Genomic DNA, 19,466 nt, shown 5'->3' on the forward strand with positions numbered 1-19,466 from the left:
CTTGCTGCCATCTTAGAGTTAGGTTTAGATTAGGTGTTTATCTCACCCATTTTTACAGGTTAATAAACAACCTTGAACTGTGATCACGTGTGTCCATCTTACTTAGATGCCATGCCTTTGTTACAGTCCCAATCAGGAGGCTTCAGGAAAAGGTGAACCCTTCTGTTGCACTCTAGTGAGCTTGGCAGGCAGCTCCAGTGGCAGGGTATCTGTTCCCGTACAGGCACAGTGAGACCTTGGTCCAAAAGCAATCGCCCCCACTGTTCCCTGGGGATAATTAGGGGGCAGAGCTCTCCTCTGCCCTGGATGCTTCTGTCTTCACTTCCCTGGAAGAGGACTTTGGGATAGATCCAGATGAATATTTCATGTCCTTGTGAAAAACCAGAGATAAATCAAAGAATGAAGGGGTGGCCAATATCCTTTAATAGGCAAAATGCCACAGGGGATTGGTCCAAAGCAAACCTGCAGTAAAGGGGTCAATCCTCGTTGCTTTAGCTTTAACAAGTAGCCTTTGCTTTATGACATCACAACCAAAGTACCTTGTGTGGTGGCCAAGATCGGGCCCTTCCCAAGGGCCCCCATGGCATCAGCCTCAGTTTGCAGCAAATAAGGAAATCAGAAAGACTAGTGGTAACCCAATGGTGCACTGACCAGTCCAGCTAGCTGGTAGTCATTGGTAGGTACTAGCCCCCACAAAGGGAATCTAACCCCTCAGTGGGTGTAGAGTGCTATGTTGGTGCTATTACTATGAAATTGTCCTATCTTACTGACAGCAGTGTCGTTACAGGTGGTGGTAGTAGCACTTCTGTTAAGGACATAGGTCGCTGGTGTGATACCCATTGACGGCAGCGTGCCTATTGCAGTGAAAGAGATCAGAGCGTGTGGAACAAATGAAGACGGTATCTTGTGAGCTAACATATTGGCGTAGCTGGGGTAGAAGAATCTCTGTGGAAAGATGGGTCATATTGGGACAAGAAGAGTCATTGATCAGGAGTCCATAACACCATTCAGCAAGATTGAACGGGTCGGGAATGAAGGGGAAACCCCCCCACTGGTGTACATAGGAGTGTGGAAGCATATATAGCAATTTGACGCATTCATTCGGTGAGCGTAGGCCCAAGAGAAGTTGAGGAAGGTGTTGGTGTCTGGGTGTAGGATGGTGGATGTAGGGTGAGGCAGATCAAATAGCATGGTAAGGAACAGCACCATGTTGTAAACAATTCAGATTCAATAATGCAATAGCAGCGTTACTCCTAGCTTTAGCAGTCCAATCCTATGGAGATTGGTGCCATAGGACCAAAAGTTCTAAAGACTTCAGTCATTACAGGACCCGGTAGACAGGAGAGACGATAATGCAAAAGTTCAGGTTCCCTGCCAGGATGATGACAAATTCATAGAGCTGGAAGAAATCAGTTGTGGTGCTGGGCATATTCAGCTGACCTCCGAAAACCCTCTTGGGCTGGAGTACTTATGCACCTACAATCCAGGTGTGCAGAATTATTGTGACTGCTTGGTGACAAAAACTTTTGAGAGGGATGGTTCACCTGCTGCTGTCCGGTGAGATGGTGGCCGCAACTGCAAGTTGTACCTTGGGACAGGTAGCGGAACTTGTCCTTGAGGAGTGCTAGACACAGAGTCACCGGAGTTTTAGCTGCAGGGGCCACAGTCGGCAGCCGAAAAGAGGGGTCTCTTTCTCCAGTAGCCCTGCAGATTGCAGCTTTGCTGTGTCTTTGGTGCTGGCAGACGGCAGGTTGTCTTTGTCCTGGACCTCTTGCTGTTTTTCGCCATCGAGTGAAGGTGCTGTTTTCACACACTGGCTGGCATGGACCCAGGAGCCATGGCCTCTACAGCGTACTGCAGTGTGGGTTGTCAGCAGGATCTGGAAAGGCCTGTTAGGCAGAATCCTGTGCAGTTCCCCTGGGGACCACTGCAAGAAGATTAAGACTACAGGAGTAAGCAGTAAACCTAATTGGTAGCAGCCTGCACCACCCAGATTTACCTGGTAGCTGTGGCTGAGCAGTCAGACTTCTCTCAAGAAGAGTAGGGCAGTATATAGAGTATACACAATAGGGCTAAAAACACAGAGCAAACAAACACTGACCATAGCTTTGTATCAAAAGTATATAATTATTTATTTAAAACACACTTTAGGCAATACACTAGCACTCTAAATCAAACGCAAGTTAAAACACAGTCAGGTAAAGTATAAACACCTCCCATGATAACTATTAGACAAGTCAGAATTAAAACACCACTATTTGTTAAAACAGATGTAAGCGCGTAACCTAGATGGCACTCCAATAGTTAAGTTAAAGGGAGAGAAAAAGGCAGGACATAAAAATAAATCAGTTCCCAACACTTTTAGAAGTTCAAAGCAAGGGAGTTAAGGCAGTATACATTGTAGAGCCAAAGTTTATAGGACAGGCCCACTTTTAATGGAGCAAAGTGAAATGTGCCCAAGATCACACAGTTTAAAATGCACTAAAAGTCTTTGCAGAATGTTCAAAAGAGGTTGGGGTGATTCAAGAAGTAAAGTTAGAAGGTCTGGGGCCAACCCAGTTGGAAAGCCAAGGATTTAAGGGTCACCTTTAGCAATCCGTGGAAAGGGAGGCCAGGCAGAACACAGTACCTTAAAGAGAGAGGAAGCTCCAGCGGTGGCAGTTGTTCCTGGCAGTGGTTGAAGTTCGTTGTTTCGACCAGGGGAAGAGAGGATCTCATCGAGGAGGAAACTTGGAGTCGTTGCACTGCCCAGGGATGAAACAGCCGCAGAGTTCGTCGGTTAAAAGGTGCGTTCCTTTTATTGCGGTCAAAGTGGTGAAGCTTGGCTATCCGGCCGATTCGACCAAGAGACGTCTTTGGAAGGCGAAAGGGGCGAACTGGTTGGTCCCACCAGCTCAAAGGAAGAAGACTCGTCCAGCAGAAGATCTTCTCTTGTCGTTGGGAAAGTGGTGAGTTTGTTGCAGCAGGGCTCCACCGGTGGTGTCGTCGTTGCAGATGGCTCAGTTTCTTCCCTCTTCGGATTCTTAGGTCCTGTGGCGACTTCTGAAGTTCCAGTCCCAAAGGCCCTGCTTTTATGCAGAAAACCCCCCATTCAACAGCCTAGCTGTCACTCACACATGCTAAGTGGTGAGCCGGGCGGCTCAACACTGGCCCAATCAGACTAGAGTGCGACTTGGGTTGCTAAGGCAACGCAGTCCAGGGTGCCAATTCACCTCCCCACACATCCTGTGGAACCCAGACAGAGTGGCACCATTTGGAGGGCTTCTGTGGAGAAGCCCGCCAAAAAGTGGAACAAAGGGCTCGACCCTGGTTAGAGTTACAGAGACGGACACGAACGCCATTTTAGAAAAGAGTTCTGGCAAAAAGACCCAACCGTTGATTTAATATTAAATAAATAAACCAGCGGTATCTTTAACATTGCACCAAAAAGTGGTGTGTTAAAAATCAATGGGAAAATCCCTTAGGAAATATTCCTGTGGAATATTTTGCATGGTAACCACTGCCACCAGCCAGAAACTCGACAAGGGGGGACTGCACAGTGCCCCCTTGAAAACAGACCCAGGGACAATCTAATTACCCCCTTCCAGTACTTACACACTATGATGGTTGGTACTGGTTCTGTTCACAATTTTGGACTAGTAAAGTCAATGGTGACTTTACCTCCCGTGGTAAGTCCCTGAGGACTTACCAGGGCAGTAGACAGTAGTCAGTCCCAGGGTATGGAGTCTATGTTTGGAGGTCACTATGACACCCCTGTGTTACTGCACTGAGGGTGCTGTTTAACACACATAAAAAATACATGATACCCTATGGAGTAAAAGACCCCATAGCCCATAAGCACACAAAGAGTCAAAGACATACCTCAAATCATTAAGAGTGGGGGGAAAAGAGTCTCACTCTTAGCAGGAGAAAAAACAAACCCCAAAAATCCAGCAAAGCTGCTGGGGGACTCACTAGGTTTGGGAAGAACAAGTTACTTTCTTACCCGGTAACGTTTTCCGATAGGATGGTCTGACGACATATTCCATATCTATGACAGGTAATGTCCACAGCTGTGCTGCTTCGGAAAATCTTCGGCGTCTGCGTCCTGCGTCGATGACGTCGATGTGCCGTCCCCGAGGACCTCCTCTGACGGCCGACGTCACCCGATGTGATAAGTAGGACACCCGACGCCCGTAGCCTCAGTTGTAGCTTTTTCCCCCAGAACGTGTGCCACCAGTTTTCTGCCAGTCAGACACACAAGGCCTTGCGGAAAGCAAGCTGCAATCGCAAAAGAAATTCTGCAGCGGGAAAGGTAGGGAGGGAGCGATATGGAATACATCATCGGACCATCACATCGAAAGAACGTTACCTGGGAAGAAAGTATCTTGTTCTTCGAGGGGATTGGGTCCTCCGACGTATTCCATATCTATGACAGACTCCCAAAGCAGTACCAAGTAAGGAGGTGGGAAAAGAATTTAGAACACAAATTTAGCATGCCCAATCAAATTGCGGAATAAAGGACTGCCTTGCCAAAGGCCAGATCCTGCCCTCTGATGGAATCGAGGGAGTAGTGACATACAAAAGTATGTACTGAAGCCCAGGTGGCTGCATCACAGATGTGACGAATAGGAACACCCCTCTGCAGAGCAGTAGACGCAGCCACTCCCCTGGTAGAATGGGCCCGCAAGCCAGTCGGAGGGTCCTTACCCGCCAAGCGGTAGACGCAGCCACTCCCCTGGTAGAATGGGCCCGCAAGCCAGTCGGAGGGTCCTTACCCACCAAGCGGTAACACTCGGGAGATAGCTAAAATAATCACATGATGGTTGGCCCTCCTAGGGACCCCACCCTAGGAGCCTCGGACGAAGGAGCAATCTCTTCCCCTTTCTCCCCCCACCATCTGCTGCAATGTACCCTTCTTTCGAAACTTCAAGGTACCCCGGTCCCTCAGGCTGATCGCAAACCTTTTGTGGGAAGAAGAATGAAAAGGGGCTTGCAGTGCACGGCTCTGGGGGCTGCGCAGGGTAACGGAGCGTGTAACGGGAGCCTCTGTGGGAGTGGAGCACCTTTGGCCACTGCCTGTGGGATAAAGAGTGTTTTAGAAGGAGCCTCTGGGGAGCCTATACCTCTACACGCCCCTATCTACAGCCTGTTGGCAGGCCCTTTATCTCAGCCCCCTGGGACTTGCGGCACCATGCTGCCCCCTCTCTCAAACATCAGCTCGGCATGTTCCGCCCGGGAGGGTCCTGCATCCCCCCTAAACCTGCTTACTCCCGGTGGGGGCTTTGACTGTGTGGCCTCTGCTGATCTTCTGAATAACCTGGCTAATGGCTGTGAGAGAATCTCAATGGGCATACTGAAGTTGACCAGTGGTCCAGCTGGTGGTCCTGCCCCTGTGCCGCTGAACCTGCTGGTCCCACCCTTGGCCCCCTGCAGCACTCCCTTTCTGGAACTGGCCCCCCTTCACCTAACTTCTGGCCCAGGTCCTGTTACCCAAGTTCTGCACCCGACACTGGTTCTTCCCGAAGTATACTCATGTCCGCCTCCCGTGCCCATGACTTTGGATGTCGGAGGTGTTGCTGTTGATGGTTTGGGGCCAGGCGTTGAGGTGAAGTCCAGCTTTCCATCTAGCCTTGGGAGCCAGCATATGCTCAGGGCTAGCTCTCTGTTTTGTCTTAGCCCTCTTCGGTCTTCCAAACCCCCCAATAAAGGAGAACACCCCCCTTCAGTTCCACCCTCCATCGACATCACCAAGCTGCTAAGTTGTCCCTGTCATCTCCTGTTCCCTGAGCTGGCTGAGGTCAAACCTTCTTCTTGTCCTAATTAAGGGGTTGTTGGGGGACAAGGGGGAAGGAGGCGAGGGAGGGGAAAGAATGGGTTCTTCAGGGGTCGGCCCAGGGCGACCGACTCTTGGCTTTGTAAAAGGAACACACTCCTCGTACCCTGGACTGCCCCATGCCTATGTGGCTAGGCCTCCCCCTTCTCTGAGGAGCCGTCCAGAGGCGGCCCTCCCCCCAGCATCCCCCGAACAAAGGGAGTCCAGCACCGGATGTACAGACTTGGGGACCGAGCCCTCACCATTGCGGAAACCCGTTAGGAGAGCCCAGGGCCCATCACGCCAAGTAGGGAGGAAGGCCGATGCCCCAACGCCTGGCCTGTTTAAGCCTCTGTCTGGGCACCATTTACATAAAGGTTGCAGTAGCTATAGGGTGTTCCTCCATGGTGTCCCAAAACTATCCATCGATTCAAGAGAACCAAGGGATGCCCTTCGGAACAAATGTCTTCATTGGCTGCGGATAGTGGGGGAATGTGGGTTTGTGTCCGGGGGCTCTTTGTTGGAGTGTATCAGACTGCCCAACTGTTCAGGAAAGTTGGATACTGTTAAATTAGACTTTGGGGACAGCCAAATGGCAAGGGCCGTCTTGGAAAAGTGTAATGGCCACGGGCAGTCATGGAAAAGTGGCATCACAGCCGGTTCATCTCCCATTCACGCCCACGTGTGGCACTCCGTGGACACCCCTGGCAACAAGCCCCTCTCAGGGGCAAACCTGACCACCTTGGGTCTGAGGCGGTCTGGGAACTACCAGGGTTTAGGGGCGGCGGGACCTGACCACTGGTTTACTAATCCGTTTGGGGGCCATCATTAGGGGGGCAGTCTTTTGCAGTGCTCAGCTGTCCCTTCTTTGCTGTGTTTTTGTTATTATGTATTAGTGTCTATTTTTAGTTTTATAACTGTAATTGTAGGTTGTACTTTGATGGCCTTTTTCGGCCGAATAAAGTTGTTTGACTGACTAAAATAATCCAACAAGACAAAGCCTGTTTCATCACAGCTTGTCCCAATGAAAAGTTGATCGTCCACTCTGACCCGGGACATGCGCGAAATATAAAAGCTCAACGCTCTCCTAGGATAAAGCCTATGGAGCCTCTCCTCTTCCTTAACAGGATGTGGAGGATAGAACGCCGGAAGAACAACCTTCTGGCTCAAATGAAATTCCGAAACCACCGTCGGAAGAAAGAAAGGACGAACTCTAAGGACAACCCTGTTCTTATGAAACACAGTGAAGGGTGGCTTAACTGAAAGTGCCTGTAACTCACTCTGCGAGCGGAAGTAACCGCAACCAAAAACACAGTTTTCAGAGTTAACAGTCTCAAAGGGCAAGAATGCAAAGACTCAAACGGAGCACCCATAAGAAACTTAAGAACAAGGTTTAAATCCCAACCGGGCACCAGAAAAGGTGATGGAGGAAATACATTAGTGAGCCCTTTCAAAACCTGAGAAATTAAAGGAATCTTAAAAATAGGAACATTCTTCAGATGAGCGCTTAAAGATGGACAGTGCCGCCAGGTAACCTTTAATGGTCCCCACTTGCAAGCCCCTGTGGGCCAAGGAAAGCAAAAAATACAGAACCATGGGAATGACGCACTCAAAAGGATCCACATTCTTAACTCTGCACCAGTCGCAGAACTTTCTCCAACGACAACGGTACAGAGACTTTGTTGCCGGCCGCCTGGCCGAGAGCAACACCTCCATCACGTCTTCAGGGAGGTCCCAATCCTTACACCTCAACCTTTCAGAAGTCAAGCATGAAGGTTGAGGGATCTGACCTCTGGATGGAGAACCTGACCCCCCCCCCCTCCCGTGAGAGCAGATTGTCTCGGTAGGGAAGACGACGTGGAGGGCAGATGGACAAGTCGAGAAGGTCCGGGTACCACGTCCTCCGTCCCACGCTGGAGCAATGAGGATCATCCGGGAACCGAACCTCTGTAACCTCCGCAGTACTTGCGGGATGACGGGGACTGGAGGAAACACGTACAGCAGTGGGAATGACCACTCCACAACAAATGCGTCTCCTAAGGCTCCTTTGGGAGGAAATTCCCGTGAGCAGAACCTGTCGCACTTCCGGTTGACACTGGAGGTGAAGAGATCCACTTGAGGGGTCCCCCAAAGGGCAAAGATCTCCAGGAGAATCTCCTGAGCCAGCTCCCACTCGTGAGAGGTCGTGCTTTGCCTGCTCAGAGCGTCTGCCGTCTCGTTGTCGTCTCCGGCCAGATCAACAGCCGAGATCGAAACTTCCTGCTGGATGGCCCAGAACTCAAGCTGCATAGCCTCCCTGCACAGAGGAAGTGACCCTGCCGCCCCTTTTTGTTGAGGTAGTGCATGGCCACCGTGTTGTCCGTTAGTATCAGGACACTCTTTCCACGCACAGTCGGCAGAAAAGCCTTCAGGGAAAGCCTGACGGCCCTCAGCTCCAACAGATTGATATGGAGTCTGGACTCCGATGGAGACCAACGACCGCTGACTGTCAACTCGTTGGCATGAGCTCCCCCATCCCGTGAAGGATGCGTCCGTCACGATCGTCACCTCTGGCCAGGGCAGCCAAAATGGGGCCCCCTTCATCAGATTGCCTTAGACGGCCCACCACAGAAGGTCCTGGGCGACCGAGGGCGGCACATGAACAGGGTCCGACAGCCTGCCGGAGGACTGAGACCACTGGAGCTTGAGTGCCCACTGCAAAGATCTCATCCACAGACGAACCTCTGGCACCAGATGAATGCAGGATGCAATGAGGCCGAGCAGTCTCAAGAACTCGGGCGCTGGGAGATTCTGGGCAAGTTGAAACTTGTAAACCATCTGCGGATTGTGAAGAGCCCTCACCTGGGGAGGAAAACACTGCCCCAGGGATGTGTCGAGCACTGCTCCGATGTACTGGAGCCGCTGTGTTGGTGTCAAATGGGACTTCTTTAAATTGAGGGAGAAGCCCAGCTTGTGAAGGGAGTGACAGGTGACGGACAGATGATCCAGGACTTGCTCGGGAGAGCACCCCCTGATCAACCAATCGTCCAGGTAGGGATAGACGTGAATCCCCCCTTTCCTGAGATGCGCTGTCACCATCACCATGAGCTTGGTGAAAACCCTCGGGGCGGAGGTCAATCCGAACGGCAGGACCCGAAACTGAAATTGCGAGTCGCCAACCGCGAACCTCAGTTACTTCTTGTGCTTGGGATGAATCGGCACATGGAAGTAAGCGTCCTTGAGGTCGAGAGACACCAACCAGTTCTGAAATTGAAGGGGCTGGAGGACTTCAGAGAGAGTAACCATCTTGAACTTGTCCTTCCTAAGGAGTTTGTTCAAACCGCGCAAGTCCATGATGGGTCTCAATCCCCCATCTTTCTTCGAAATCAAAAAATAAGGGCAATACCATCCCTTGTTCCTCTCCGCTACAGGCACCAGTTCTATGGCGCCTTTCTCCAGCAGGGCTTGAATTTCCTGCGCAAGGAGCGGATCCGGACTCTTCAAAGAGAGGTTCCCAGGTGGATTGTCGTGAGGCCTCTGCCGAAAAGGAAGACAGTAGCCGTGGGTTATGATCTCCAGAACCCACACATCTGAAGTAATGGCACGCCACTCTACAAGATGCAGCGCCAGCCTTCCCCCCAACCGGCGTACCATGGGACCTGGCCTCATGACTAAGTGGTAGCGGCTGCGGCGTTGCGTGAGGGCAAAGAGGGAACTGCCGGAGTGGCCTTGGCACCTCGAGTACCCTGTTTTCCACCTCTGGCACTCTTACGGTGGCCTCTTCGATTGACAGCTCCTCTTGCTTTACTGAATGACGTGTAATAGCGAAAGGAACCTCCCCTCCATTGTTGTCCCCTAGGACAAAAAGGCGGAGGTTGTAGAACTGCAGCGCCCAACGACTTTGCTGCAGCTTTGGAGGTCTGCAACCTCTCAAGGCTCTCGTCAACCTTGCTGCCAAAAAGATGTTCACCGTCAAAGGGCATGTTGAGGAACCAGGACTGCACATCAGGAGCAAACCCAGACTTCCGCAACCACGCAAACCTGCGTATTACGGTGCTCGCTGCCATGGACCTACTGACACAATCTGCCATGTCCAAACCCCACTGAACGGCCTCACACATGGCATCTTTGCCATCCTGAACTATAGCAAGGAAACCATCCCGTTCGTCCCCTTCGGGAATATGTTCAGCCGCTAATGCAACACAGTTCCACAGAGTGTGTGTGAAACAAGACCAGGCACATATGGAGTTGGCCGCCTGAAGCGCCATACCCCCTGAAGAAAACACTTTCTTCGCAGAGCCGTCAAAACGTTTGTCGTCCCTATCCTGAGGGATGGTAGGATAAGACGCCTGCTTTGCCGGGGCCGTAGCCGCCTGCACCACCAAACTCTCCGCGACAAAGACTTGCCCACTGCCGGGAGACTCTCTGGAGCGGTCCACGCCACCGCCACCCTTCTCTGCAGAGCCATATGAAACGGCAGTACCGGGTCAGTGGGGGGACCAAGATCAAGGATGTCCGTGAGATCATCCTGAACGAACACCCCTGGGGGAGCCGACCATCCCAAGTACTCGGTGACCCGAGACATAATTCGCTGGTATGAGGAATTGGCATGAGTGCCAGGCTCCGGCCTACAAAACTCCACCTCCAGAGAGGTATCCAGTCCACTGGCATCATGCAGTGACTGCCTCAGGTCATCAGATTGGCTATGGCCCGAAAGAAGCTCATCTGGCAACGTAACCAAGCCTTCATCAGAGCCTTCATCACCCTCTGAAATACACTCCAGGCGGTGAGAGGAAGACACCTGGTGACCAAAGCTATGCCTGACCTTAGCCAGAGCCTTTCTAGGGGCTAACCCCGTGCCACGGGGCCCCTCTGACACCACTGCCTCGAAAGGCGTCGAGGGCGCCGAACGAGTCGTTGGCGGCGTCGAGAGAATCGGCGTCAACATCAGCTGCAGCGCCGCCAGCATCGACACAGGCCTCGAAGCCAGAGCTCCGAGCGTGTCTCTCGACGATCTAGGCGCCGACAGCGTCGACGACCCCCTCGGAGGCGGAGCCTCGAGAGAGATCGTCGATGACCTTGGCACCACAGGCGCCGACGTCTTCCTCGAAGACGGCACAGGATCACGCAGTCTCGAGCGTGTCGAGGACCGGGACCTGGAACGGGCATGGCGAGAACGGCTACCCTTGTCCGAGCGGGACCTCTCCCGCGAGCCGTGCCGACCACCCGAGCCCAAAGGCATATGAGCGGTGTCTCTTGACCGGTGCCAACCGACCCCACTAGGAGGCTCGGATGGACCGGTGCCCTGCGATTCAAGAATCGCTAACATCTGCTTCCCGAAGGAAGCCCATTCCTCCGGTGTCGCTTGCATGGTGGTATAAGCGACCCGCCGACGGGCGGAGTCCTCGGAAGAGGACGGGGAAGGCGACCGATGCTGGCCCTTCCGGGAATGCCTCGAAGAGTCAGAAGAGTGGTGAGAGGACTCCTGGAAGGAGACCCACTGGACTTCCGATGATGACGCGGAGAGTCGCCTCTCGAGTCATCCGTCGAAAGCCCCGTAGACCTCGACTTCCGGGGCTTAGACACCCGACCTACCGACAACTTCTTCTTGCGCTCCCGCAAGGAGTTGGCCGTGAGCGACTGGCAGTCGACACAGTCGTCCGTATCGTGGGCCTCCCCGAGGCACCAGAGGCAGGCGTCGTGCGAGTCCGTGACCGACATCTTGGACCCACAGTCCCCGCATTTCTTGAAGCCCGGACGCGGGGTCGAAGACGAACAGGTTTCACAAAAACCGAACCGGTTCAAAGAACCGAGAAGAACACAACAAACTCCAAAGAGTGGAGGCCTACCGAGATTCACGAAGAGAACATGTTCGCGGAAAAAACGGAACAACTGAGGCTACGGGCGTCGTGCGTCCTACTTATCACATCGGGGGACGTCGGCCGTCAGATGAGGTCCTCGGGGACGGTGCATCGATGTCATCGACGCAGGATGCAGACGCCGAAAATTTTCCGAAGCAGCACAGCTGTGGACATTACCTGTCATAGATATGGAATACGTCGGAGGACCCAATCCCCTCGAACATAATTGTACAGTGACTCGTAATCCTAAAGATCTCTCATAAAATGGCAAAAAAACAAAAAACCTACGCAGAGGATAGCCTGAGGCACTAATTCGTGGGGACTCAATATGAGCTCTACACTGAAGGCAGCAAACAGCGCATAGATGCAAAAAAGACAGACCATAGACAGACCCGATGAATGCAACCAGCAGAGCTGAGAATATCTGTGGCACATCTACAACTGTGTTCGAAGTAGTATAGTTGGAAACCCGAATAGGGGAGTGTGAGAGAGCTCATCCTGAGATGGAAACTGTCAATTTCTTCTTTTTTGTAGATGTTCTGATTACCCAGTGCCTAGGGTAAAGGACGAGCTCCCAGACATAAATAAAGAAAAAAACGTACGACACTATTGAATTATTATAAAAATAAAGCGGTGCCCACCCTACCTCACAATATCTGTGGCACAGCCATCTACTTAGCTGCAGAAAAATATAAAACATACCAGGAGGAGTAGGGAGGGGGAAAGCAAATACACAACATGGCAAATCAACTTTTAGTCAAAATAAAGCGTAGTGCCGGAAAAACAAAGTGACAGAACAAAAAAGGACGGTTGTATTTACTGATCATCCAACGGTAAAAGGTTCACGGCCGTGCGCTGTGCTGGAGATTCTCTGCAAACCTCTCGAACCACATCACAGATTTGGCAACTTGGCCGTCAACAGGTGTGCCGCGCTTATAAAAGTGACCTCTGATGGCGAGGACTGTGTTATTTGGCCATGTGATTGTGGCCGAGGGCAGCTCACAGCAAAACTCCTGTGCATTAGGCCAGAGATCACTTCACCATTCTGTGGAGGCCAAATTGGGCCTTTCCCAAGGGTCCCTCGGCATCAGCCTCAGTTTGCAGCAAATAAGGAGATCAGACACAGACCGGTGGTTAACCAGGATTCTTGTATTAGATAGCGAATACAGAGTGATCAGCTGATCAGCAGGACAAGTGTCCAGGCAGTCGGCACACAGAGCTCTCTCAGGACCACCACTAGATCGCAGCTTATATAGCACATCATAAGTAATCACTAATATATTTTAGCACTTTCACAATGGTGGGTGTTACTTGGCACAATATTGCAGAGATTTGCAGAGAACTGTTGACATCTCACATGTGACGCAGCCTTGCAGAGACATCTTGTTGTATTATGGATAAACGGCATTTGCAGAAATCTTACTGTTATCTCCCATATATGATGCTAATGCTATAAAGAATAAGTGGAAGAGAAGGTCTGACGCGTCATCTGCCCCAGGAGGGGTTTGGGCATATATCTGGGGTGCAGAGGGAGGCAGAGGGAAGATCTGAGGCCTAAATGTATATGAGAGAGCCTAATATAGTATAGCATAACAACCCTGCATAACATAGCCTAGCATAACATAGCCTTACATAGCAATCCTGCCACATCACTTGCTTGCTGGAAATGGAGGGAACAGGAAAAGGACGACAGCCACAACAGAAAGCAGGATGGTGGCACCCCTCAACAGGCTTACCTTCTCTCTGTGGCTGCTCTAACTCTGCTCCCTTCCCATGCCTCTGGGCTTCAAAAGGCATTCCAGTGATCAACACCCTGGTGTGAAACTGACTGTTGCATCAGCACTGCCGATGAAACCCCATTCCCAGAACACCTCATGGTGGAGGGAGATAACCCTTCCTGCTTGAGAACCAAAGGAGGCAGCATTTCGACTATTGGTACAACTCCCAGCTGTGGGGAGTGTCAGCCCAGACACTAAACCCCTCCCCCCCCATGGTTAAGCCCTGCTCACAAAGACGACACTGGTGTGATATCAAACTTATGCGATTTTATAATGTGATTGGTAAGGACACCCATACCACCCTCGACATGGCTTATATTTTAAGATTTACATGCCACTAGACTGTCTAAGGCATACAATGATAAGACTTTAGTGCAGACAGTTAAAATTCCACCTTTGCCAACATGTCAGTAGACCAATTAGAGCAAGGCACCTGTGTACACTCATTTTGGCATGGAGATTTTTGAAAGGGGTGTCCGGGGTTAGCAGTCCACCCTTTCAGAAAAAGAATTACCTGCATCATTGTACTTAATAAAAATCCAATATTTTTACTCCCTTGAAGGGGACAATCAATAACTGAGCCTACACAGATGAGACCCAGAACTGGTGAACATACCCAACACATGAACCCACTGATTGACCACCTCTGTCACATTTCCCATTAGTCCGATCACATCATGTGGTTAACATGAGCAGGGACAGCGGGTGTTCCCTGAAAGGGCAAGTACCTGCGAATTGCGACAGTTAAGGCTTCTGATGAACTTGCACATGGACAGATTACTTCAGGTCTTAACCCTCGGGACTGGAACACGTTGAGGAAGGCATCACATGAGGAGATGGACCCTAAGAAATAGACAACAAAATGACATTTACTTTACCTACCCTTCACACTCATGATTAATCAGTTTACAGATTCACCCAAGTTCCTTGGACGCTTGATAAAGGGTTGAGTTTGAGTAAAAGTAAATTAGGCAATAGTAAAACCAGTTATTTACAAGGGGCCAGACCCAAAGCTTTAGGTACTGCAAAAAGAGACAGCCTCGGCTATTCGGAAAAGAGCAGAAGATTTTGTACAATCACAGAGTTCACAAAGAATACCAGAATAAGGGAGGTCCAGACAATTTTTTGAAGAACAGTACAGTTTATTTGTACAAAAGCAGTAGAAATACTAGACATGTTAACGAATACAAAGTAAGACATTTTATTCAGAAAATGAGTAAACAGAACATCAGAACGCAGGGTGCTTAAATATGAGATTTGATTTTTAAATATGACGGTTTAAACTAAATCTTTTTAACCCCTTAAGTGCCATGGGTTTTTCTCCCCAGTGCCAGGGCCTTTTTTGGTGATTTCGGTATGTGGGCATTCAATGGCTTGTAACCTTATTGTTACATGAGGTCGCTCTCCAAAATGTGGCTCCTTTTTTTCCCCACATGTAATCCTAGGTTGCTGTAGGGGGTTGAGAGAAAATAAGCAAAAAGGGCGAAAATGTTGGGTTTTTTCAATAAATGCCAATAAAATGATGTACAAAGAAGCCTGTGTTTTTTTCCTTGTAAGAGCTAGGAACGAATGGTTTGCTGTGCTGAATTCCCCAATTTCCTGGCTTTCAAGAACAGGTTGAGTGGAAACGAAATAAAATTATTTTGATGTGGTTTATCAACTGTTTTGTGAGAGGTAGGCGATTTTGGCAATTTTTGCCATTGGACATGCATGGACGGAATGGAAGAAAAGGGTAGAAAAGCCGAATTGGAGGACAGAAATGCAAGTATTTCTGAAAAGTAGACAAAATTCCAAGTTTCGGAAGGGGTGATTTGCGTAGGTCAGGCAACAACTACGTAGGGGAAACTGCCATAGATTGGGGGAAAAGCGGGAAAATGACCGAAAAAAAAAGTTATGTGTTGGACATGGTTGGCTTGGTACGGCAACGGCTTCTATGAATTTTGAGAAAAGCAACGCTCCGCTACATTCCCCCGACTCTTGCAATTAGGAGAGCACACATTTTTGTAGTGTTTTACAAAACAAAATACCACAAGCCAAACACTGAGCCATGGTACACAGGAGTTTTACGCTCATGGCCTGAACAGATGAACTTAGCATGTGTAAATCGGGAAAACCAATGTGGTGAGGAACGGCAAGCATACATTTTTTGAAAGAGCACAGGCAGACCTTTTCAAGGGTAGTTGACTTGTGCAGGTTACAAAAGTGTATGGTGTAAGCAGCGACTAAATGTAGATCACATTTGGGAAATGAAAGGGTTGTGTGACAAAGGCCACCAGAAAATGGGTCAAAACGTTATGAAAATCACACAAACACAACACATGGCTTACCGTCCCACGTTTCCACAGGTGTCCCGATGAAAACGGTACCTCACATGTGTGGGGTGCACCTACCTGGCCGCCAAGGGGAAAGCCTAAAACACAAGTAACCCCAAGTCTGTTTTTAGACCGGAATTTGAGACGCTCTGCCGACCAGCACAACATACAGATATGGGCCTCGGGTGTCCAAGCCACTGGGGAAAACAGGGAACCCCATGCATTTCCCAAAAGAGGACACCCGTGGGAATCCACAGAGGTCTGCCTTGCGCAAATTGCACCAGTTTTTATTAGCCACGATCCCCGACAAAGTGTGATATTTGGTGGAGAAAAAACACAATGTTCACTTTGTCTGAGGTTCTGGGTAATAAATTCTGGGCCGCTTTGCGCAAGTCACACCACGGCGCATTCGCACGGGTGTCCTCTTTTGGGAAATGCATGGGGTTCCCAGTTTTCCTTGCTGGCTTCAACACCGTAGGCCCAAATCTGTAGGTTGCCTACATGAATAAATTGTGCTGTGGCGAAAGGCTTGGGGTCATCAGCGGGTTACCCTTTCCCTTTTGCGCCCCTGGTAGGTGCACCCACACATGTGAGGTACCTTTTTCGTTGGGACACCTGTGGGAATGCGAGAAGGTATGACATCTGTTGTTGGCGACGTGTTTCAGTGAGTGGACACAGGGAAATTTCACTGAAATTGGCTAGCAATGCAGACAATTCACAGACATTTCGCTCTGGCCACCCACCGAAACACACCGCCAACACCACGGGGCCTACCTTCCCGCGTCCCCACACGTGTCCCGATGAAAACGGTACCTCACATGTGTGGGTGCACCTACCGGGGGCGCAAAAGGAAAAGGGTAACCCACTGGTAACCCCAAGCCTTTCGCCACTGCCCATTTTGTTCATGTGGGCAACCTACAGATTTGGGCCTAGGGTGTCGAAGCCAGCAAGGAAAACAGGGTACCCCACGCATTTTCCAAAAGAGGACACCCGTGGGAACCCACACATGGCCAAACTGGAGGGACGGCCCATCTCATGTAGCCCTCCCCAGGGGCAGATAATGGGGGGGGGTGCTGTCCTGCACTCCTCCCTGGGCTCAGGCGTCCGTTCCTAGGAGCAGATATCTGGTCCCAGGGAGGGCTGCATGACATGGCACCCACTCCATTGCGGCTGGGGGCGAGGGGGGTCAATGCCCCACCCCATTAGAAACTTCCCAGACCCTTTGAGGTGCTCCACAGCCCCCCCTAAAAAGCGTTCCACCATTTTCCATTTTTTTCTTTGTTTACAAAAACTTGCCTTGGTGCAGAGGGACACATTGGTGTGCCAATCTGGCCCCGGGGTGCCCAAACCTTACTGCCCCACCCACTGGGGGGCCTGTCCCACCATTTTTGGGGGCCCTCTCCTCCCTCACCCCAAATGGGTGGCAGGGGCACCTCATGCAGGCCTCCATGGGCCTCCTACAAACGGCTGCATGAGGTACACTCCCCCCTCCATTTGGGGTGGGGGGGAGAGGGCCCCCAAAAATTGCTGGACAGACCCCCCCAATGCATGGGGCAGTAGGGTTTGGGCACCCTGGGGGCAGATTGGCACACTAATGTGCCCATCTGCGCCAAGCGAAGTTGGGTAAACAAAAAAAATAATACTAAGTTGTAGGCTGCTTTTTAAGGGGGGCTGAGGGGCACCCTACATTGCCGGCAAATGTTCTACTGGAACGGTGGGGTGGCCCTCTCGCCCCCCACCCCAAATGGAGGGCCCCACCTCAAGTAACCCTCCCTGGGGGCAGATATCTGCTCCTAGGAAGGGGCATCTGACCCCAGGGAGGGATGCATGAGGTGGGGGGGGGGGAAGAGTGCCCCCCCCCATAGCAGTACAACATTCGCTGCCAATTTAGGGTGCCCCTCAGCCCCCCCTAAAATGCAGCCTACGATTTTGTATTGTTTTCTTTGTTTACCCAACTTCGCTTGGCGCAAATGGCCACATTAGTGTGCCAATCTGGCCACAGGGTGCCCAAACCCTACTGCCCCATCTATTGGTTCAGCCCCTCTCTCTTTCTTCTTTGCTCTCTTTCTTAGTGTATTGGTTTGGTGTTGGTCTACGTGGAGTCTTGTGTCTATGTACGTCTCCTGATAGGAGGGGTGGTTATATTTTTTTGAGACTCTTGTTATTTACATACACTGAAAGTGATTTAGTGTGGCTATGGGGGATGTGCTGGATTGTAATGTTTGCTTTGCATTTTATGCTTATTGGAATGTAGTTGAACGATGTGTTTATGCTTCTGCTAAAATCTAAAAAAACCCTTGTATTATATGGATGTGATTTGTATTTGTTGACATGCTAATAAATAGATGTTTTAAAAGTGAAAAAAAAAAACTATTGCTAATGCATCTTTCCTCTTTTTTCAACCCTTAAAAATTGGGACCAAAACTATTTAGCAACAAATATATTTTGGCTCAGGTGCTTACAGGAGCAGGAAATGTTTTCAGTGTCATCTTTTTATTCCAAACACCAAATTTATTCAAAGGCAGCATATTCAAAGGGTGCTAATTTGTTTCAATCTTCTCTATATTACTGTGCCATTTGCAGATTCTATTTTGGCAAGGGATACCCCCCACTCACTACCAAAGAAGAGGAATCAAACCAGTTAATGCGGTGCTAAACAAACTGCGTGTGAAAAGTCGATTTATGAATACTTAAGGTATGGTTGTAACATTATCTTTTTGGGGAAAACCTTCAAATATTCCTATGCTAAATGTTTTAACAGCATATTTGTGTAATTAAGATGACTCCCAATTCCCTGATTTTAGCTTTCAGATTCAGTTACCTGTGCTTAAATGGATAGGTCAGGTTGCTATGGTACAATCAAAGTTTTCCCGGTTGTTACCGTATTCTGAACCTTTTCCCTTACATCCTGTATGCAGTTTATTATTCAATACCATAAACCGAGAACAACACTCAATATGTTCGATTTTAATTTAGTGAATGAGTGCACAAGATTTACAAGTGTTGTCACTGAGCTGAGGCCCAATTGAGCTCTTAAATAATGAATGGGAGTTCCTCTGAGTAGCCCCAAAATAGTTCCCCTCAGGTGTGCCTGCAGCTTAGACAGTCAAAACGGCTGTAAACCTTTTGATTATGTGCCAAAATGAGGGATGACATTAAACCCTCCATATCTTTAGTCAAATTCGATTAATTTGGACATTAACTTAGTAGCTCTTCTTGTGGAATTTTGTAAGCTTCTCCTTCCATTTCAGGGGGCAGAGACCAGGGAAGGAGAAGAGCAAAAAGCAAAGAGGAGAGCCTGGAAGATCAGAGACTGCTACCTTAACGAACAAGACTGCCGTGCTGCAGAGACCCGATCATTGCAACGGAGCACGAAAAGAAAGACACCAGGATCCAACCACGCTAAGACACGAGGCAGCCGCACAGAGCACACTAGCCCTGAGTGGCTGCAGAACAAACGGGGCAGGGAGAGCTAGCCGGTAATCCACTGTCTGGTAGCGTGTCCTCTGGGACTGCTGGGGGCAGGGGGGAATTATGTCGGGTTTGGGGCCACTGGAGGTTGAATTTCCCACGGTTTGTTTCGGTGAGAGGTTCCCAGGAGCTGCGGGTGCAAGGATTCTTCTGGTCGGGTCCAGCAGCAGAGAGCAACCCTTGGCGATGGAGAAATGCAGAATGCACCGATGCAGCCTTCGTCAAGACACTTCACATGCCGGGTGTAGGAGAGTTCCAGCGATGGCCACCA

The 19,466-nt window shown here is 50.1% G+C and overlaps 1 protein-coding gene across 5 annotated transcripts in view; it reads right to left on the reverse strand.

Moving 5' to 3' along the window:
• Positions 1-19,466, reverse strand: part of DIP2A (disco interacting protein 2 homolog A) — a 2,340,120-nt gene that overhangs the window by 1,201,232 nt on the left and 1,119,422 nt on the right. For all 5 annotated transcript variants that reach the window (XR_011274713.1, XR_011274712.1, XM_069616034.1 and 2 more), the window contains one exon: positions 14,141-14,255. Coding sequence is in view for 3 of the 5 variants with exons in the window: in XM_069616034.1 (XP_069472135.1) it covers positions 14,141-14,255 (115 nt within the window). In the remaining 2 variants the exon portion in view is untranslated. The remainder of the gene's footprint in view (positions 1-14,140; positions 14,256-19,466) is intronic.

Source organism: Ambystoma mexicanum, chromosome 9 (assembly GCF_040938575.1).
Source record: "Ambystoma mexicanum isolate Mex_15411 chromosome 9, UKY_AmexF1_1, whole genome shotgun sequence".
NCBI classification, from domain to species: Eukaryota; Metazoa; Chordata; class Amphibia; order Caudata; family Ambystomatidae; genus Ambystoma; species Ambystoma mexicanum.